Below are 24,224 nucleotides of genomic sequence, written 5' to 3' on the forward strand. Positions count from 1 at the left end.
ATATGTAAATAACCACGAGATCAGGAACTTCTACTAACATGTCCCCGTGATTCGATCCAGGGACTTCACAGAGACTATAGATCAACATCAGAGTCAAAACTTTATATCAATTTAGAGGGACGTAAGATTGTCAGCCACCTTAACTAAGACAATCGACCTGAGTTTTATTCGCCTAAGCCAACTATTATAAACTTGAAAGAGCACGAACTTGATGTTTGCAGTAATCCTTCGGTTGGGCTAATATTACACGCTATTCGTTTATGCGAGATTATTTCTCGGGACGACTACCGCAGTTTATGGCGTTTACACAGCACATCCACATTGTGTAGGATGTACAAATTAAAATTCATTACAGCAACTATTTCCGTCTAATAACTAATTTATACACAGCCCGCAACTTTTTGCGACATCTCCGATTTTTAATCAGTGTTGCTAAATCCGTTTGACAAGATTTCGGCCTAGCATTCCATGTTTAGTTGTTTATCACTGATGATGCGAAGTCACATGATACAATAGTCCTAACGACGGTGCTGACAAAATTCGTCTGCTGATATGATCTGCACTTTTAGCGCCATTCATCTACACGAGATTGTTTGGATCTAGTTTAAAACGGGGGCACCAGTTTCCATTTATGTTTTATGTAGTGTTTTTGGTACCGAAGACTTTCAAACTTCGTATACTTATCTATTTTATGTTATAGAACAGAAAAAAAAATTTGTATTCGAATTTATTTCATGTAAAAAATTGTCTTATTTCGATAATTTCTACTAATCACTGACGTCTATTCAGTTGAAAACAGTTAGCGCTGTAACGGTGTATATCGTATTAATCCCCTAACCCTAACCCTAACCCTAACTAGACTGTTAACCCTAACCCTAACCCTAACCCTAAAACTAACCCTAACTCTAGAATCCGAACTCTAAAATTGTTACACACATAGATACGCACAGCGTAATTTATTATATAAACAATATATGCGTATAAATTACGATTAAACCGGATGAAATATGTCACAGGGAATAACATTTTTATGACCGCCCAGCAGTAACTCTATTCAGTTGAATAGACGTCAGTGATTGGTTGAAATTACAGAAATACGACAACTTTAACATGGAATAACTTGCGATGTACATTTTCTTGTTAAGAAGACTAAGAGTAAAAGATGTTTTATATGACACATTCTACCAGTGTCCCAAGTTTCAAAGTGTTTCGTTAGTGTTTCGTTAAGAAAATACTGGTGCCCCCGTTTTAAACTAGATCCGATTGTTTTTCTACGGATAATTACTACAGTTTATAACGTTTACACTGCACATCCAAGTTGGATGTACAAATTAAAATGAGACTAATTGACAGAATTATATCTCTACTAAAAAACGTGTGTTGGACTTAATTTATGGTCCAACACTTCAAAAATAATTAATTTATTTAAATAATAATGTAGATATTATGCAAATTTATGCTGTTACTTATCTATTATCATTTCTATGCTTTCCAACAAAACTCTTATTTTTGTTATGAAGGACTCGTAATCGTTGAAACAGGGTGTAGATACTATGTTAACGACAGGAAAACAGTTACTATTTTCGAAGGTAAACATTCGACAAGAAAGAACAGCCCTCACGATTTTAGAAAATTACTATTTTTAAATCTCACAACGAGAGATATTCAGCAACAGTACTTTGGAGTGAAGATTGTTTGCTAACATAACATGGCAGTCCTGGTTTAGGACGAATGTTGCTGTAATTTAACCCTAGTATAGTAATTGTTTTGCTGTCGTTAACATGGTATCTACACCCTGTTTCAACGATTAGGAGTCCTTCATAGCGAAAATGAGAGTTTTGTTGAAAATCATACAAGTAACAGCATAAATTTACATAAATTTAATATCTCCCTTATTATTTAAATCAATTGATTATTTTTGAAGTGTCGTAAGCCAGCTGGAGACGATGTCTCTTGGGGTTAAATTACAGCAACATCCGTCCTAAACCAGGACTGCCATGTTATGTTGGCAAACAATCTTTACTCCGAACGATTTTGTTTTAACCAAAAGGATTATGAAGTATGAAAGGTTTGACGAAATTTTTTACTGGGTTTTATAAAAGATATTTGGATGCATTGTTCTTTAACAGTCCAGATTATCCATTCTGCATAGACTACAACCAAAGTAAAGCAGCCTCTGTCGATAAGTCGTTGATTGTTAATCCACGAAATAGAGACATGAGTCCTGGACATAAACAGAAACCACGTGAAAGCCATGGGTCATGCAACTAGGAAAGCGGTGCTCCAGCGTGGTCTTTTCCTTTAGTATCATTCAAACGAACATACAAAATAAATCAGAGCATTACTTTGTTTTGTTTCTAATTTAAAGTTTTTCGCATCCTATTATCGATGTTTATATGTAAGTCGCAATCATTATTTAGGTTAAACACTAAGACAGCGAACTGATGGAATCGTTAGCATGCCGGAAGAAATGCTTAGCAGCATTTCGTCCGACTTTATGTTCTATGTTCAAACTCTGTCGAGGCCAACTTTACCTTTCGTCCTTTTGAAGTTGATAAAATAAATACCAGCGGAGCATTGGGGTCGATGAAATCGACTACACCCCTCTCTTAAAACTTCAGGTTTTGTGCCTATAGAAGAAAGGATCATTGAGAGTGATACTGTACTCTGTCTTTGAATGCAGGAGCTGATGTCTCATCAGGCGGTGAAGCAGCTCTGGAAGTGCTTCAGATTCTTCCCCTGTGACACTAGAGCTGCCCGGGGTCACCTACTGATGTAGGCGATAAAGCTTACACACCATAGCACGAGCTTTGTTGGGTCTGATGACGCAAATCCGGTTCTGATGATTCAGTTAACCTCAATACTTGATCTTGCTACACAACTCGACTTCTCTTCAGCCAGATGTAATGGCTTGCATTCTCTACGGCTTCTTGCAATTTTCTAGGAACATATTTTTCCCTTCGCAGCTAATTTCTATTGTATGTGAGAATATTCAGAACAATTCGTTGGATTTCTTTTTTTCAAATATCATCTGATTAGTTAGTCTTTATATAATTTTTTTTATAATATTGATAATATTTTTCTGTATATTATCTAAATTTATAATTCGACCAGGTGTATCAATGTTCTGATTTCCTTCTTTTTACTTGTTTTCGATGTCATTTATTCCCCAATCCTGCCAAGACCTTAATAATTAATGAATAATTCTGCTATCTTATTAATTAGATTTCTTTTTCGGTGGTAAATGATAAAGGCTGTAAGAGAATTTTAAATGTTATACAATATTTTTTGTTAAACTTATCGTTTCACTTATTACAGTATTATAATGGAAGATTTTAAACAGACACACATAATATAGATAGATAGATAGATAGATAGATAGATAGATAGATAGATAGATAGGTAGGTAGGTAGGTAGGTAGGTAGGTAGGTAGGTAGGTAGGTAGGTAGACTGATAGATAAAGAGAGAGGGAGAGAGAGAGGTGTTGATGGTGGCAATTAAACATGCGATCCAACCAAGAAAGCAATGACCGCATTGATTTCTCAGACCTTTAATACAATCAGTCGGTCATAACTTCTGACAGAAATTTACTAGAGGCATTTTTAATCATGTGACAGTGTTAATAAACCGGCGACGGATTGAGTCTTCCACCCAAGAACATGTATAATCTTCCGACATGTTGTCATAAAGTTCTCGCTGACAAATCTTATTCACAGGGCTTTGATGGAGCTGAGGTTGTAAGAAAAACATTTGCTCAAGGTGACCCGCAGTAGGATGGAGTATGAAAGTACGTAGTTGTGAATCAGTTGTCTTTTCAACACAGCCATGTCTGCGCCTATATGACTGATAAGAAGGTTTCAAATGCCTTGCTTAACTTATCAACGAAGATGTAGCAAGTAAATAGTAAATAATGGTAAATACTCACAATTGCAGTGTATAAAATTGCCGACACTGCCAAAATACATATGGAATACCACATATTAAAACCTGTCACTGAAAAAAACAAACTTGGAGTTTTAAAAATATATATTGAGTCAAAAGTCTTGCAGCATTTTCGTATCTTAATTGCTTTATTCGTCAAGTTACAAGAAAAGCAGCCGAGCATTCAAAGTAGAGGTTATCGTGTGGCAACGTCTGAAGCCACATTTTTGACAGTTCTTTGATCCCATGCTGATATCGGTTCTTGTCCTTCAAGGCGAAGAATTTCTTCACTGAAGCTTCCACCTCCTCTTGACTGATGAAGCGTCATGAGCGCAGGAAGTGAACCATGGATCAGAACAAGTAATAATCCGAGGGAGATATTCTTCGGTAATTCTACCGTGTATAAGCAATGGTCAAGCAAAGGCCAGCTTCCGGAACCTGTGGCCAAACATGGGCGTTTTGAATACAGGGAGATGCTTTGCGTCTGGTGGAATTATGAGGGAATAATTCAGTATGAGTTCATTCTGAGTAATCGAACTATCGATGTCAACCTGTACTCCGGACAGTTGAAGCGGATGTATGCCATTGTGCGGTCAAAATACCCGGCTTTGGTTGACAAAATGTGAGTTCTTTTGCAGCAAGACAACGCAAACCTCATACCACCCGAACGATCAAGGATAAACTCCAGGAACTTGAGGGAATCAAACTGATACCACACCCAGCATATAGTTCAGACCTTGCTCCCTCCGACTATTACTTATACCGATCCATAACTCACTTCCTGCAACCACAACGCTTCATCAATCAAGATTTGGTGGAAACTTCAGTGAAGGAATTCTTCGCCTCGAAGGACAAGAACTGGTGTCAGCATGGGATCAAAGAACTGGCAGAAAGGTGGCTTCAGCCGGTGTCACACAATGGCCTCTACTTTGAATGCTAGGCTGCTTTTGTTCTAACTTGACGAATAAAGAAAATAAATTACCAAAAATATAGCAAAACGTTTGACTGAACACAATAATTTGAAGTTGGCACAAACAGTAAACTGTAAAATTATGCAAAATAGAACGATTTCTACTATAGACACAAGGCCTCAAATTTTTACGGAGATGGGACGGGAGCAGGTGCTAGTTGATTATTTCGACCGCAGTGTGCAGCTGTTACTTATTTTATCGACCCCGAAAGGATGAAAGATAAAGTTCTCATCAGCGGAATTTGAACTTAGTATGTAAAGCCAGAAAAAATGTAGTGAAGCATTTTGCCCGGCGTGCTAATGGTTGTGCCAGCTCGCTGACTTTTAGCAAAAGAGGAATGTTACTTAAAAGTAAGTATCAACATTTACAGTACAGAGATCATTAAACAAGTAACTGGAAATAATTATGCGATAAGAGAAACTAAAAGTCAACTTTATGTAGTGAAGAAAGAAACAATATTAGACAAGGACTATTGTTTTAAACATGTGAACAAATATGAGAAACAACTTCAGATAGGTTTTGGTATTGCTATGACTTCATCAGCGAAGAAGAGAAGAACCTACATCATATTTACCAACTTTAGTAGTAAAAAAAAAGTGGCTTAAACTGAATGTATAAGATTGTACATTGGTGTTAGCTTCAAATTTATTAATTATACACAAAGATGTTATATAAGTATAATTATAGATAAATAATTGCAAAATGTACTTACCAGCCTGCAGTGCTACAGCTGGTCCATAAAGCATGATTCCCATATACCAGACCTGAGGAATTAGATTCCATGAAATATCATATATGAATTGTTTATCATAAGGAAGTGTTTAAATGAATTAGTTATAACAATTGTCATGTATTTATAAACGTTGAACGGAACTAGCTGCAATATTTTGTCTCAAAGAAAATTTGTCATCGACTTATGTGTTAAATAAAAAACAACATACATAGTCTGATCAATAAGTATCCGGACTGTTGCCATAGTAATGAAGCTAAAGCACATAGAGTGAAGCTGCTTGACAAAGATCGAACTTGAACTCTGCTGTGCATGTGCACTAAGTTCTAGCTCACTTTCGCTGTTTACAGCAGTGATTGGAAGGAACGTGCGTAGCGTGTGATCGTCATATTGACCATGACAGAGAAAGTTGAGCAGAGAATCTGCATCAAATTTTGTTAAAAGCTTGGCGATACCGGTTTAGAGGCCTATGAAAAATTTTCAAACAGTTTTCATCGTTCTCGACACAATCAAGATCTTGTGCAACTGAAACCCAAGTGTCTTTTTGGTCAGCTGAAAGCAGTTTTGGCACAAACTTAGAGGACACGCATCTCGTACCCAAATCTTCAGTGATAATGGACTGAACTGAACCGTAACTAATCTGCACATCTTCTGATAACTCACAGATGGTGATTCAACGGTTTCTCCTCACAGCTGCACGCACATCTGCGATGTTTTTCTCAGTTCTTCTGGTTGCGGGTCTCCCAGAACCTTCGTAAATATCGACATTTTACGGCCATTTTTGTGTATGTGGGGCAGCAGAGCAAAAGAAAAGCACTGGGTAAGGAAATATTGGCCACCCTGAGAGTTGAAGGTCAATGAAAAGAACGTTATTAGCGCAGCGCTAGTTCCGAAAGAAAAAAGTCATCTTCCCTCCCTTGCATATCAAATTAGGATTAATGAAACAGTATGTAAAATCACTTAGCAAAGAAAGTAAATTTTTTGAGTATATATGTAAATCATTTCCAGGACTTAGCACCGAAAACCTCAAAGCAGGAGTGTTTGATGGTCCTGATATCAGGAAACTCATTAAGGATGATGAATGTGTTAATTCAATGAACGACTTGGAATTACGCGCTTGGACATCGTTTGTTGACATGGGGAAAAGTTTCTTAGGCAATCGCCGGGCTGAAAACTACAAGGTGTTTGTGGAAAAGCTGTTGAAAAGTCTACAGGACATAGGCGCTAATATGAGTATTGAGGTTCATTTTTTACATAGCCATCTAGATAAATTTCCGGATAATTGCGGCGATGTGAGTGATGAGTAAAAAGAACGATTCCATTGGGATACCAAAACAATGGAAGAGTGCTACCAGGGACAGTGGGACAAACGAATGATGACTGACTACTGCTGGAGTATCAAAAGGGACTTATATAACATTGAATATGACTGACAATCAAGAAAGAGAATTTTTTTTTTACCATAGTTCTTATGTTGACGAAGGTTTTATTTCTGCTGTTAGTTTGCTTAATGATTTGATGAAAATACTTGTTGGTCTTGGTTTATTCAATCGTGTTATTTTTAAAGACTTAGGGTCTGATTGTTATTGCAAAAATAGTATTTCTCAATAAGCAGACCAATATTTGTTGGCTTAAATACGAATTGAGATTTTACTTCGAGAAATATTGCCATCGATCAATATCAAATATACAGAAAACAAATGAAAAAAATGCATTTTTTTTTTTTTCCAAAAATGAGAAATTCCTCTACTGAGAAAACGGTAGCTAACCATAAAAAAGTAAGGTCATTTTCAGATTCAGCGCTCTCAGATTAGCATAAAAAGATGTTTGATGTCTCGACACCATTTCAAAGATTTTTTTTATTGATCAGTGTTATCAGACACTGATTTTTTGACTTGGTTTCATCACCAAACGATTCAGTGATTTTTAAGTCAAACTGCCGAATGTCTTTGTATCAAACTAACCAGAATCTCTGTGTCTAACTGCCAGTGTCTCTTTGTCCCAATTTTTCTATGACAAATTAACCAAGGTCTTTGTGTCAAAACTACTCAATATCGGTATAATAAACTATTCATTATCTCAGTATAAGATTAGTCGCTGTTACTAACTAAAACTTCCCACTTTCCTCCACAACTAAAGTTGATGAGACAGCCTCGCAGCAACTGCATCAATGTAATGAGGAAATCAAAATTAGGTTTTCTAAACAGGACAGACTTAAATACGTAAAACAGCTGCGATTGTACAATTCATGTAAGAATTACAACTATATATATATATATATATTTTTTTTTTTTTTTTTTTTAAAGTTTCAGCTCAGAGCTGCGGCCATGCTGATGCACCACCGTGAATATATATATATATATATATATATATATATATATATATATATATATATAGCTGAAATTTATAGAAAAACAAAAGGCGAAGACAGATGTATGAACAACAACCAAGTGTATTAGTTTGACACTCGGGAAAAATTAAAAAGTCTTTTACGTTTCAAACCTTACGCTCTTCAACAGAAAGAAATAAGAGGAAATAAACAGAGAGAGAATGAAAAAAACATGTAGATTTCAGCGGTCCATATATATATATATATATATATATATATATATATATATATATATGTATATATATATATATATATATATATATATATATATATATATATATATATATATATATATATATATATATATATATGTGTGTGTATATATATATATATATATATATATATATATATATATATATATGTGTGTGTGTATATATATATATATATATATATATATATATATATATATATACATATGTGTGTGTGTGTATATATATATATATATATATATATATATATATATATATGTGTGTGTGTGTGTATATATGTGTATACATATATATATATATGTGTGTGTGTGTGTGTGTGTGTGTGTGTGTGTATGTATATATGAACATTAGGGTCATTCTAGGGTTAAATTGATAAGGGATTAAGGGATCTTATAAAACCATATAATATCTTTCTCTACTAGCTGTTATTCTTTTCACTCAACACAAACGTGCCCTACCTAAAATATGAGACTGTCAAAACCATTATACTTAAGTTCGCTTCAAACTCTACTAGTGGAAACACCTTGAATGAAGCTGCATGGATACATTTTAACCAGGATGAAATCATAAAGCAGTCGAACCAGCTGGACGCAAACGGACACCCTATAGCAATATATTCCTGCAGCAGAAACATATGTCGGAGGAAGGTTTAAGAGAATATACCGTACAAAATACTGTAATAATAATGATAGTAATAATAATAATAACAATAATAATAATAATAATAATAATAATAATAATAATAATAATAATAGTCAAAACGAAGAGCGCGATTTTAGATGTTTTATTTTTTGAACAACATTTCGACAGAACGTCTGTCTTTCTCAAGTTCAAACCAAAAGGTGATTGAAAATTCAAAATTTCAGAAACCAAACGTAGACTATGAACGTGAGTAATCAGCGTCCATACGTTGATAGAATGACATCATCAGCTTTTGTCAGTTTTTTAATAAGCAGAAAGAAAGAAAGAAAAAGGAAGACGACAGAAAAAGAAAAGAAAAAGAGAGAAAGAAGAATATTCAATCAAACAGTTTTGTATAAATTTGATGATATTCTCCTGTCATCTTATTCATTCCTCCAGGGCGTGATGTCAATAACCCGCAAACATATTTCTCCTCATACATTCTGAGAAGTGAAAGTGGGGTACATTCAGGATATTTTTTGAGAATGTGCACTTTCAAATCTTCTTCAAAATTGCAGCCGCTTGAAACGAAATGTTCAGCAAACAAATATACAGAAAACAAATGAAAAAAATGCATTTTTTTTTTTTCCAAAAATGAGAAATTCCTCTACTGAGAAAACGGTAGCTAACCATAAAAAAGTAAGGTCATTTTCAGATTCAGCGCTCTCAGATTAGCATAAAAAGATGTTTGATGTCTCGACACCATTTCAAAGATTTTTTTTATTGATCAGTGTTATCAGACACTGATTTTTTGACTTGGTTTCATCACCAAACGATTCAGTGATTTTTAAGTCAAACTGCCGAATGTCTTTGTATCAAACTAACCAGAATCTCTGTGTCTAACTGCCAGTGTCTCTTTGTCCCAATTTTTCTATGACAAATTAACCAAGGTCTTTGTGTCAAAACTACTCAATATCGGTATAATAAACTATTCATTATCTCAGTATAAGATTAGTCGCTGTTACTAACTAAAACTTCCCACTTTCCTCCACAACTAAAGTTGATGAGACAGCCTCGCAGCAACTGCATCAATGTAATGAGGAAATCAAAATTAGGTTTTCTAAACAGGACAGACTTAAATACGTAAAACAGCTGCGATTGTACAATTCATGTAAGAATTACAACTATATATATATATATATATTTATTTTTTTTTTTTTTTTTAAGTTTCAGCTCAGAGCTGCGGCCATGCTGATGCACCACCGTGAATATATATATATATATATATATATATATATATATATATATATATATATATATATATATATATAGCTGAAATTTATAGAAAAACAAAAGGCGAAGACAGATGTATGAACAACAACCAAGTGTATTAGTTTGACACTCGGGAAAAATTAAAAAGTCTTTTACGTTTCAAACCTTACGCTCTTCAACAGAAAGAAATAAGAGGAAATAAACAGAGAGAGAATGAAAAAAACATGTAGATTTCAGCGGTCCATATATATATATATATATATATATATATATATATATATATATATATATATATATATATATATATATATATATATATATATATGTATATATATATATATATATATATATATATATATATATATATATATATATATATATATATATATGTGTGTTTGTATATATATATATATATATATATATATATATATATATATATATGTGTGTATATATATATATATATATATATATATATATATATATATATATATATATATATATATATATATATATATATATATATATATATATATATATATATATATATATATATATATATATATATAATATATATATATATATATTATATATATATATATGTGTGTGTGTGTGTGTATATATGTGTATACATATATATATGTGTGTGTGTGTATGTATATATGAACATTAGGGCCATTCTAGGGTTAAATTGATAAGGGATTAAGGGATCTTATAAAACCATATAATATCTTTCTCTACTAGCTGTTATTCTTTTCACTCAACACAAATGTGCCCTACCTAAAATATGAGACTGTCAAAACCATTATACTTAAGTTCGCTTCAAACTCTACTAGTGGAAACACCTTGAACGAAGCTGCATGGATACATTTTAACCAGGATGAAATCATAAAGCAGTCGAACCAGCTGGACGCAAACGGACACCCTATAGCAATATATTCCTGCAGCAGAAACATATGTCGGAGGAAGGTTTAAGAGAATATACCGTACAAAATACTGTAATAATAATGATAGTAATAATAATAATAACAATAATAATAATAATAATAATAATAATAGTCAAAACGAAGAGCGCGATTTTAGATGTTTTATTTTTTGAACAACATTTCGACAGAACGTCTGTCTTTCTCAAGTTCAAACCAAAAGGTGATTGAAAATTCAAAATTTCAGAAACCAAACGTAGACTATGAACGTGAGTAATCAGCGTCCATACGTTGATAGAATGACATCATCAGCTTTTGTCAGTTTTTTAATAAGCAGAAAGAAAGAAAGAAAAAGGAAGACGACAGAAAAAGAAAAGAAAAAGAGAGAAAGAAGAATATTCAATCAAACAGTTTTGTATAAATTTGATGATATTCTCCTGTCATCTTATTCATTCCTCCAGGGCGTGATGTCAATAACCCGCAAACATATTTCTCCTCATACATTCTGAGAAGTGAAAGTGGGGTACATTCAGGATATTTTTTGAGAATGTGCACTTTCAAATCTTCTTCAAAATTGCAGCCGCTTGAAACGAAATGTTCAGCAAGTTCTGTTGAACTACTGTTCTTGTGCCTGACGTCGAATCTGTGCCCATTAAACCTTTTGTTTAAGTTGCTTTTAGCCCCAGGAGGACATCTCCTCCAGCTGGCTTGTGGCAATATACTACTCTTTATCGTGCAGTTACTGTTAATACTTCATTTAGAGAATTAACATTGCTTGTTTTCACCTTTTCAATATCAGTGAAGAATTTCACTGGAAAAGAAGATATAAGTTTGCCAGGTTTTTGTCTCTCTCACCAAGGTCAGCAGCTGTCGGACGCCGACGAAGGGAAATAACCCTGAAATCCGGATACGTTCGTGCTGCAGATCGAGGTGAGAGGGATAACTTCCCTTGGCAAACAGGACACAGTCGTGTGTCGATAAGCCAGCTGGAGGAGATGTCCTCCTGGGGCTAAAAGCAACAGTAACATCCACCCCTAGGGGTCAGCCACACTTAAGTGGCAATATACTACACTTTATCGTGCAGTTACTGTTAATACTTCATTTAGAGAATTAACATTGCTTATATATATATATATATATATATATATATATATATATATATACACATTGGGCTTCTTTCAGTTTCCGTCTACCAAATCCACTCACAAGGCTTTGGTGGGTCCGAGGCTATAGTAGAAGACACTTGCCCAAGGTGCCACGCAGTGAGACTGAACCCAAAACCATATGTATATATACACACACCTATGCATATAGAGGATGCGAGGAGTACTACTTAGCACACAGCCACTCTTGTGCCTACAAGGTTAAAAGCTTTCACGAACATTGCATGCTTCTGTTATCTCTCGATGAGAAAACTTTCGACCCAGACAAAAAACTAAAAAGAGAAATGACAAACTGTCATGTGTCGATCTTTCTACTGCCTTTCGAGTGATGTACATTAAGTTTCTAGCAAATGTGATGGTTTTTAGAAATGCTAAGCAATAATGGTCATGTTATACCACTTCACATATTTCCACACAGGATCTTGGAACTTATGCTGCTTCATACATCGAGGTGCTGGAGACAGTTATTAAGCTCTGGGTGGACGCATTACATAGCGGAAGGCCGTGCGTGTTTCAACAACACTCGGCACCTTCTCACAAATTTCACGTAACCCAAGAAAGGATCTCAGGTAATCTTTACGATCATGTAACACCCAACTTGTGGCTTCCAGACTTAAATCTCACAGACGGTTGCGTTTGGAACGCTGTTGAAAGGGAAACTAATCGAAATCCTTACAAAAACCAAGTTTCACAGATGACCGCTATTGTCCAGATAATGTCCGAAATGAATGAGGGCCATTTAGTGCAGACATTTCAACGACCCCGATCCTGCATTGATCACTGAAACTGAGAGCAGATTCGTAGAAAAATCTCATAAAAAAGCTCAATGAGAACATGTGAAAATGTTGCTTTTTATCAAAACAATTTTGCTTTTTACTAGCTCAGAGTTGTTTCATTAAATTACCAAATATGTCCTGAGATACCTCTTGCATTGTGTATATATACACACACATACACGCATACATCTACACATGTGTATGCATATATTTATGTATGTGTATGCGCGTGCACATACATAATTAGACAGTGAGAGAGAGATCATATATATGTATAACTAAACATGTGTGTATATACATACATAATCAATACATGCATATACACACACATATACACACACACACATGCATACACACATACACACGTACATACATATATGTACATGTGTATACATATATATATATACTTGCATGTATATGTGTATATATATATATATATATATATATATATATATATATTATATATATATATATATATTATATATTGTATATTCCATATTCTATACCCCACATTGGTTCTGCAGGAATATAAATAAAACATAAAAAACAGACAGTGTTGGAACTCTTTTAAACAAAATAATATATTCCTCTATACACAATCATACAAAAAAACCACCTTTTTTGTATTTATTTTTACTCGCATATATGTATATATATATATATATATATATATACTTATATGTATATGTGTGTATATATATATATATATATATATATATATATATATATATATATATATATATGTGTGTGTGTGTGTGTGTGTGTGTACACACATGCACACACACAGACACACACACACACACTCACACAGACACACACACACACACTCACACATACAACAAATAATAATAGGGTTTCGTTATTTCGCTGTAGACGTTACATTTCATTCGAAACATCACAATAGTTCAATCGTCTCTTTCTTTCAGTCAAATGTTATATAGAGAAGTGTTAATACTATATAAGAGAGAACGATTTCATAGACTGATTGTTATATGAAAGGAATATATGCCGCTATTATATTCGGTTCTCTCTTATATTTCAGTTGGTTCAGAATCCGATTGTGTTGTGATAGAATTAAAATGGCATTGAAGCAATTATTTTGTCAAGACATAGAGACTAGTTGGATTCAGAAAAAAAAATATGTTATGTTCTCTTTTACTAAATATTCCGACCTTTGCAGACAGACAAAAAATAAAAAGAGGAAACTATTTCAAAAATAATTTTTCAAAAATTTGTCAAACAATAGTTGGCTTCATAGTATGCATATATCTGTGTGATAGATAGATAGATAGGTTTCTTTATTAGCCACACAGGGCTCAACACAGAGTGGACAAAATACAAATGTAGAGTTTTTCTTTTCGAGGGGGTCGAAAACAAAGCAGAAAAAAAAAACAAAAGTGGGGACAAAGATGAAAAAAAAACATCGCAAAACGTTTGGGGTATTTACAAAAAATACGAAATAATACAAAAAATTCCCAATAAATGGGGAGGTTATCCGTGGAAAGAAAAACCTACGAAAAGACCACGGTAACCTCGGTCTTTAGTGTCACAGTTTGTTAAATAAAAGAAATTTTATTTAAGCAAGAAACGTAAGTAACTCTCTGTTTACAAAATTTTTAAACGTTTTATAGAATCATGGTCAAGGTGGCTTCGTCATTTATACGTGCCATTCTTGCTACATGTATCCATCTTTTTTCGAAACATTTGCTAGACAACACTTGCCTCTCTACTCTCACCTTCCTTTTCAAGTGATACTTGAAAAAGTTGATGAGAGATTGACCAGAGAGGAAAGTATTTGTCTCTAATCCTTTCAGACGCGTCCACCAGATGCATTCTTTGGCCATAGCCACAAGTACGATAAATACAGCTCTTCCTTCCCGTTTAAAGGAAGGAGGCGTGACGATATTGACGATAGACTCGGTTGATAAACCGACTCGTCCCACACGCGACAGCAGTCGTTCGACATAAGCCCACAGCTCCGAAATGGTTGGACACTGCACGAGTGCGTGCAGAACGGTTTCATCGCTCTGACCGCATCTCGGGCAGGTCGGCCCCGCATTTCGCGAGCCGTGTCTATAGAGCTTATCCCGAACGGGTAGCGCCTCTCGGTAACACTGCCAGGCCAGGGATCTCTGGAAATTGTCCATAGGTCCCGGCCCGAAAGTCGTCCTGAACAGGCGGGTCAGGTATTCCTCGTCGACGCCCAGGTTCGCCCCGAGATCGTCGTCGTACCTGCCCTCCACTAATCCCCTATAGAATGACTTCGTTGTGATGCAGCCGCTCAAGGTCGACCCGGGACGGCAAAGTTGTTGCAGAGCAACGCGACACTCACGGTGCCATTCGCCATTCCTCGGCCTCTTTTTGATCCACGACTGCAGCTCGGTCATGGAGACGAGCTGCGGGAAAGCGCGTCGCACAAACGGCGACCACACCTGCTCACCGTCGTCTACGTAGAGCCGGAGATGTCGCAGTCTCAGCGCATGTCTGCGCATCATCAACCACGGCATGCCCAGCCCTCCTTTCAGCGGGTGTTGGCAACAAACGGATCGCCTCACCATCGGAACGCTTCCTTTCCACAAAAAGCGGAAGAGGATGCGCTCCATTTCGGTGATGGCGCGATCGGGACAAGGCACGACGGTCAGGCGGTATTCGATGACGGACGCGATGTACGCGTTCGCCACCTCCGCCCGACCTTTTAGGGACAGCTTCCTCTCGGACCATTGCCGGCAGAGAGTGGCCACCCTACTCGTTATCTCGTCCCAGTTCTTCTCCGTTTGCAGGTCCGGACCGAACCATACTCCGAGCAACTTGACCGGACCGTCCGTCCAGCGTCCCACTACTGAGGCGCTGCCGGACGGTATGGGCTTGCTCCTCCAGGTGCCGAGCAGCAAACCCACCGACTTATCCCGGTTGATTTTCGCTCCCGTCACCGCTTCATAGTCTTTCAGCGTCTCGCCGACAAGCTCGATGTGCTCGTGGCTAGACGCTATGACGGTGACGTCGTCCGCGTATGCCGACACGCTCGTCCCGCACCCCAGTTCTCGCGGGATGCCCCTCAGCGTCGCCAGCTTCCGCAGTAGTGGCTCGAGAGTCAATACGTACAGGAGCGGCGACAGGGGGCATCCCTGACGAACCGAACGTGCAATGTCGAAGGGTCCCGATAGACGTCCATTGACGCGAACAACCGAACGGATGCCTGTGTACAAGGCAGCCATCCAGCCGCGGAAAACGGGACCGAAGCCGGCCGCTTCGAGGACGGCCTCCAAGTATCGATGGTCTACCCTATCGAAAACTTTCGATTGATCCAAATTGATAGAATCATGGTGAAGATTGGTTGTGTAAATGTGCGTGGCTTGGGGTCGCCTTGGAAACAAGGGTACCTCTTAAATGACATCAAGTCACACAATTTGGATATCATAGCCATTAGTGAGACCAGACTCCATGAACCGCGGGCCCTAAAGTCCATGTTTGGCGGACAGTTTAACATTTATTTTTCTCCCTGTCTGCCGAGGATGGGCGGTAGTGGCACGGCGGTTCTTTTTCGCAAGAGTCTGGATCTCCAAGTAAAGACGATATTTACGGACCCGGAGGGTAGACTACCCTCTCTATGATGTAGTGCATCAGATGGAGGTTGTCATGGATGCTCCAGCCCGGCACGGCGCACGTCTGCTCCGTGCCGACCAGTTTCTCGATGACAAGCGCCAACCGCTTGGCTAACACCTTGGCCAAAATTTTCATGTCTGTATTGAGCAGAGTGATGGGCCTAAAGTTATCTATGGCGTCCCCCTTGTTTGGATCTTTCTTCAGCAGCGTTACCGCTCCTCGGCTCACAAAACCGGGAATGCTCCCGTTCTGCTGCCAGTTGCAGTACACGGCCGCCAAGACGTCTCCAAACAAGTCTGGCATACAGTTGTAAAGCTCGTAGGGCAGACCATCCAAACCCGGAGATTTGTCCGTCGAGCAATCCGCCATCGCGTCCCTCACCTCCTCCGCCGTGATGACCCCTTCGCAGCACTCCGCCTCTCTTGCCGAGAGTCGTGGCAAGCTGTGCAGGTAGGCACTAAAGTTCACCCTGCCTTCTCGCTCGCCACTCCTCCCGAACAGTCGGGCAAAATGCCGCTGAAACGCCTCGCACATCTTGCTCGGCTCGAGCAATTCGCGCCCCTGTTCATCTACCAGAGACCGGATGGTGGCTCTGTTACCCCGCTGCGCCTCCGCCACCCGGGCCTCTCGTGCGGCTCCAACACCTTCATTCCTCAGAGCACGCATCCTTGCCCTGACAGCACACCCTTCGTGTTTAGCATTGAAGTGTTGGTCGAGGGCCAACCTCGCCGCTAAAACGTCGGATGCGATGCCACTTCGCAATGCCTCTTCTAACTTTATCACTAGCTCCCCCTCTACTCTGTTCCTCTCTACAGTTAGTGCCCTGCTATACCTTATTGCTTCCGCCCTTACTGCTCTCTTGATGGCAAACCACCATTTGTTGTTGACGATGGTTCCCGTCAAATCCCCCTTTACTAACGTGCTAATCCGGTCTCTGAAAACCTGTCTCGACGGGAAAGACGCGTTTAGTTTCCAGTAACCGGGACCCTGCCTATGTGCCTTATCTAAGTCTAGCGTACACGTCACAAGTTTGTGATCCGTGTAGCTGACTATGTGGAACTGTGGACATCCTAAACTATCTCTATCTCTTGTCCTACACACTATCCTATCTAGATACGATCTCGACGACCCAATGCGGTTGCTCCAAGTCCACGTTGGCACATTTGGGTGGTCGAGTCGGTACCTGTCAGACAACTGGAAGCGTCTGAGCAGGTCTATGAGGCCTTTGCATCCCCTTCTAGTTTTGTCACTCCCCACGTAGTCTAGATGCGTGTCCAAGGTAGCATTCCAATCCCCCACTAAAAGTAAGGGACGAGACGTTCCCAGGAATACTTCTAGACGTCGAAAGAAGTCTGACCGACCTGTTAAAGGAGGCACATAAACTGTCAGCAACCGAAAAGCGCCTCCATCGCTGCCGTCCACATCTAGGACAACCAGTCTACCCTCCGGGTCCGTAAATATCGTCTTTACTTGGAGATCCAGACTCTTGCGAAAAAGAACCGCCGTGCCACTACCGCCCATCCTCGGCAGACAGGGAGAAAAATAAATGTTAAACTGTCCGCCAAACATGGACTTTAGGGCCCGCGGTTCATGGAGTCTGGTCTCACTAATGGCTATGATATCCAAATTGTGTGACTTGATGTCATTTAAGAGGTACCCTTGTTTCCAAGGCGACCCCAAGCCACGCACATTTACACAACCAATCTTCACCATGATTCTATCAAAATTTGTGTTTTACACACGAAAGGAGAGAGAGAGAGAGAGTTACTTACTGTCCGAAAGTTCTTGGCTCTTGGCCTCACAACCTTCTCTCAGAAGGTTTTTGTATAGTTTTTTTGATGAATATTTTTGGAATCTCCCTACTGTATCCGGGTAGAGAGATTTCAGTGTATTATATGTGCTCCGTGTTACATGTATGATTTTGATGTGTTGTGCATGGGTGATTGCTTGTTTTCGTGTCATTATCTGTTATGTTAGTGTTTGACCTAATGAATTTCATTAGGTCTAGATTGTTTGTGTTTATCGCTGTCAAACTTGTTGTGGGGTTCTGTGTTGGTGCGTTTGTGTTGGTGTTTTTATTTTCTGTGGATGTGTTGGTTTCGGGGCTGGTAAACCTCCCCGCTTTGTTTGTTTGTTTTTCCGTTCTTTTTTCCCCCTTTTTTCTTCTTCCCCCCGTGGCCACTTGCCAAGCCTCTGTGTCATCTTCATCTGACATGTCGGAGGAATCGGAGGGTGGGAGGGGAAGGGTGTTGGGGTCTATTTTTGTGTGGGTTGATTTTGTTGTTGGTGGTGTTGGTGCTGTTTCGTGACAGTTGGGATGTGGTGTTTTGGTTTTTGGGGGTGGGGTGGGAGTCTTTTTCGTGTTCCCTTCTTGTGGGGTTGTTGTTGTTGGTGTTGGTGGTGGTGATGGTGCTGATTCTGTTCTTGGTGGTACTGGTGGTGTTTTTGTTTGGTTCGGCTGTGTTGCTGGCTGCTGGCGTTTTTCCATTTCGTTGTACAACTGCTTGACCAGTTGTGCATATGGCGGTGTAGGCAGTAATGCTGTTTTTTTCTTGTGCTTTTCTTGTGGTTGTTGTTGTTGTTGTTGTTGTTGTTGTTTTTCTTTGTATTGTTGCCGTTGTTGTTGCCTTTTCTTCTGGGCTACTGGGCATGTTTTTTGAAGGTGAGTTTTGCTACTACAAACGTAGCAAACTGGCCTTCTGCCTTCGACGAAAACATGAAAAATTGAATCCTCAGTTAATTGGATTCTATGTGGAATTTTTTCCCAGTTTGCTGGATCAATTTGTACCAGGAGTTGAAATTCCTGGCCAATCCAGTTTTGATTGCAAACGGCAGATGCTTCTAGTATGTTTATCTCCTCCTCTATGTCTAGACATATGGCAGATACTAGCCATTCTTCCTCAATTTCAGGAGGCACATTCGAAATTTTTATTTTCGTAACCCTACGACCAAGGTACGTAGGGATCATGAGCAGGTTCTCATGCTGTAATGACTTAGTGGAGAGGTCCTTCGCTCGCTGCTCGCTGTCTAGTCTTACTTCTATCGTTCCGAATTTCAAACCTCTTGTTATGTAAGTCTTGTAAGACCAAATCGGCTTTAAGCATCTCTCAACATTTTCTTGGGTGAATTTTTCCACTGTCTTTGTCTTTAAATTAATGGTTCTGTAGATGATAGTTTTTTTTTCGATGTTTATCTTAAAGTCCGCGGGCGTTTGAAGATGGACTGTAACGTCCTTTTTACTTAGCATGCTTTTGCATGCAAGTAATTTCTCTTTCGATATATTCAAAATTCTTTTCCTAGGCTTCAAAGCCTCGGCAAAGTTCGTTGTGGTGGTGGTGGCGGTAGTGGCGGTATCAGTGGTGAGGACAGTGGTTTTGTTTGCAAGGACATTTGTGTCCTTGTTCTTGTTGCTGCTGCTGCTGTTGTTGTTGTTGTTGTTGTTGTTGTTGTTGTTGTTGTTGTTGTTGTTGTTGCTGTTGTTGTTGTTGTTGTTGTCACTGGTTACGTTGGCAGGCAAGACTGCTGTAGCAGCAGAGTCTTTCTTTTTCTCCATTCTCTCCTTTAACTGTGAGGAAGGAAGACTAGGAAATTCTTTTTCGAACGAAACACTGCAGACTGCAGCGTTCGTTTCACAAAAATTTTCATGGCTACAAGACGCCATCGTCTCAAAAAAAAATGGCTAGAAAGCCGAAATTGGTTTTTATATCCTGGAAATGTGCCACACAGGGCAGATTTCCGTCGCAAAAAACTTGCACCAGAGAGTCTACAAGTTGTTATACAACTTTGTATATAAAATAAATTTTACAAACAAACTTTTTAAAACATGAAAAAGGCAAAACTTACGGAGCCGACACGTCTACCGTCCGTCCATAGAGATAGATAGATAGATAGATAGATATCTATTTATTATAGCCACACAGGACTAAATACGGAAAATGGACAAATTACAATGTAGAGCTTTTCTTGGTGGGGGAGATAATTTCGATCAAAAGGGATCGCGGAAAAAAAGGGGGGGATTTCGATCAAAAGAGATCGCGGGAAAAAAAACCGTGGGGGGGCGGCGATCAATAGGGATCGTGTATCACAGTCAATGTAAAAAACGGGGAACAGATTAGGTTTATCCGTGGAGAGAAAAGCCTACGGAAAAGACCACGGTCACCTCAGGCTTTTTTTTTTTAAAAAAAGGTACATGAAAGTAAGTACCTTCTCTCTTTTTGTCTCTTTTTGTTACAAGTCTATGCTTAAAATGGTGTCGTCTTTCATTCTTACCATTCTTGCCACATTTACCCATTTTTTATTGAAACTTTCATTCGACAACACTTTCCTCTCTATCCTCATCCTCCTTTTCAAGTGGTACTCGGGTTGTAGAGGGTTATATGTTACCAGTAGCGTTAATAGAGACCCATTATATTTACATACATATTTTATACATACATATTCTATAACTGATCGCTTTATATTTCTTGAATAACGGTTGACTTGTGAAACGAGGCATGTATTATGTGTCTTATGTGCGTATATAGATGTATACATACTCACACACACACACACTGATATATATACATGTCTGTCTGTCTGCCTGTATGTAGGGATGTATCTATCTATTTATGTATGTGTGGATGGATGGATGGATGGATGGATGTCATTATTCAGTTTATTTCAAGATTTCTTGCCAATAATAAAAGAACCGGTTTCTAACCTAGATCCAAGATTCCGTCATTGGAATTTCAACAATATCAACAGGGCATTTTTTCTTTGAATGTATGTATGTATGTATGTATGTATGTATCTTTGTAGAGGCGCAATGGCCCAGTGGTTAGGGCAGCGGACTCGCGGTCATAGGATCGTGGTTTCGATTCCCAGACCGGGTGTTGTGAGTGTTTATTGAGCGAAAACACCTAAAGCTCCACGAGGCTCCGGCAGGGGATGGTGGCGAACTCTGCTGTACTCTTTCACCACAACTTTCTCTCACTCTTACTTCCTGTTTTCTGTTGTACCTGTAATTCAAAGGGTCAGCCTTGTCACACAGTGTCCCGCTGAATATCCCCGAGAACTACGTTAAGGGTACACGTGTCTGTGGAGTGCTCAGCCACTTTCACGTTAATTTCATGAGAAAGCTGTTCCGTTGATCGGATCAACTGGAACCCTCAACGTCGTAAGCGACGTAGTGCCAACATGTATGTATGTATGTATGTATGTATGTAGGTAGGTAGGTAGGTAGGTAGGTAGGTAGGTAGGTAGCAGATTTGTATGTTTTGTTTTATGTGTGTCTTCTCATGCATATAGTTGAATATTTAGACATGCTCATATATATTTAAATGATAAACTTTTGGAAAGGTTTACAAATTTTTACAGTTCCAGTGATGGCTTGGATCTGTAATCTTCGAATCAGCTTTCCCTTTCCTGGTTTTGAAAAGCCTAATTTCTCAAGATTGGTATTTAGGCAGTGTGTTACATATCCCAAGACCCCAATAATTACAGGTATAAACCTGAACTTGTAATCTGGATGGAGTAACTGCAGATTTCTCAATAGTTCAGCATAGGTGTTCTCTTTTTCACTGACCTACAGCTTTATGTTAGCATCCGCTGGGCAGTTGATTTCCACAACTTAAGACAGTTCTCTCTTCTCTATTCCTATTGAGGTTTTCACTGGGACAATCCACCAGTACTCCTTTTTATTATGAGTGGCTATGTCTTCCACCATACTGTGGGTTCTTATTTCTTTGTCCTCGTGGTTATCCTTTCGACAGATCTCGTTACACAATATCCTAGCTACAACATCGTATGCATATATGCATGTATGTATGTACATACGTATGTATGTATGTATGTACGGATGTATGCGTGTATATGTATTTCTATGTATGGATGGCTATATATATGTATATATATAACGATATATAAATTGCAATTTATATATATATCCATACATACATACACACAAACATACATGTATGTTTGTGTTAATGTACATACCTGTGTATGTACATGGCGTCATGTATATGCATGCGTGGCTCATATGCGCGTGTGTGTGTGTGTGTGCGTGTGTGTGTGCGTGTGTGTGTGTGTGTATGCGTGTGTGTGTGTGTGTGTGTGTGTGTGTGTGTGTGTGTGTGTGTGTGTGTGTGTGTGTGTCTGAGCATTCATAACTGTCTTTCTCAGAAAATTAACAGACATTCCATAGTAAACGTCTCTCATGCTAAGAAGCCTGATGTTCGACAGTTTATAATGTGAACAATAACGAATAATTTATGAAGACTAAATGGCTTTTAGTAAGTATATAATGCAAACTGATGGAGCAGTAAACACTGGGGAATATCGAAGAAAAGCAGTTTAAGATGTTTCAGTAATATCAGGCAACTGATGGCATTATTTAGTATCAAAATTTGGGACGTCCTGTCGCCTACACGAAAATGATATCACTGAAGTTTTCTTATATGTCTGTTTTAAATTCGTGAGTTGTTGAACGAAGCAGTGATGGAAAGAATACAAACTTAAGACAAGTTCAAATATGTTTCAAATATACCTGAGCCTGTAATGGCTTTTCGCTTGAGTTTTATTGTGGAGTATGTGTGTGGATGGATGGATGAATGGGTGGATGTCGTTGTTTAGTTTTATTTCAAGATTTCTTGTCAACAGAGAAAGAGACGGTTTCTAACTTAGATCCAAGGCTCTTTCATCGGAATTTCAACAATACCAACAGGGTATTTTTGTATGTTATCAATCAGTTTCATTTCTGTATTTCTTGTCCATTGAGAAAGAGCCGGACTCTAACATAGATTCAAGGCTCCTTCATATGTATTATGTATGTATGTATTATGTAATATGTATGTATGTGGGTAGGTAAGTAGGTAGGTAGGTGAGCTGGCAGAAACGTTAGCACGCCGGACGAAATGCTTAGCAGTATTTCGTCTGCCGCTACGTTCTGAGTTCAAATTCCGCCGAGGTCGACTTTGCCTTTCATCTTTTCGAGGTCGATTAAATAAGTACCAGTTACGCACTGGGGTCGATATTATCGACTTAATCTGTTTGTCTGTCCTTGTTTGTCCCCTCTGTGTGTAGCCCCTTGTGGGCAATAAAGAAATAAGGTAGGTAGGTAGGTTTTCTCGATAGTATAATTTTTCAATAATATAATTTGTCAATAATACAAATAATTTTTGATAATATAATACATTTTTGTTTTATCTTAAACAAGAATTTTTTCCTCCGGACAAACTGCAGTGAAAAGCCTTTACAAGTAGGAATATGCCAAACACATTCGAACTACTGCCTCCCATGATGGATATCCTCATTGATAGAAATTCATGCTGGTTGGGTCACGTACACAGGATGGACAACAGCACACTTCCCAGAGAAATCCTCCACTGCCAACTATGCAAGGAGAAAAGAAACCATGGAAGACCTAGACTGAGATTGAAAGATATTGCAAAAAAGGAACAGGAAGTGGAAAGGAATTGATCATAATAAATGGCAAACTGAAGCGAAGAACTGAAGAAAGCCATGGAGAACATGGAGAAAGCCATGGAGAACATGGAGAAAGCCATGGAGAACATGGAGAAAGCCATGGAGAACATGGAGAAAGCCATGGAGAACATGGAGAAAGCCATGCTTAAAGCCAGCGACGACTGACTGCAGATAATTAAGTTTG

The 24,224-nt window shown here is 38.4% G+C and overlaps 1 protein-coding gene across 1 annotated transcript in view; it reads right to left on the reverse strand.

Moving 5' to 3' along the window:
- LOC106878510 (sodium-dependent multivitamin transporter) overlaps positions 1–24,224 on the reverse strand; it is a 93,523-nt gene that overhangs the window by 37,521 nt on the left and 31,778 nt on the right. Inside the window, exons 4-5 of the mRNA XM_089348488.1 lie at positions 5,606–5,657; positions 3,927–3,994 (exon numbers count right to left, since the gene is read on the reverse strand). Coding sequence (XP_089204614.1) covers positions 3,927–3,994; positions 5,606–5,657 — 120 coding nt within the window. The remainder of the gene's footprint in view (positions 1–3,926; positions 3,995–5,605; positions 5,658–24,224) is intronic.

This window comes from Octopus bimaculoides, chromosome 1 (assembly GCF_046866305.1).
Source record: "Octopus bimaculoides isolate indiv1 chromosome 1, ASM4686630v1, whole genome shotgun sequence".
NCBI classification, from domain to species: domain Eukaryota; kingdom Metazoa; phylum Mollusca; class Cephalopoda; order Octopoda; family Octopodidae; genus Octopus; species Octopus bimaculoides.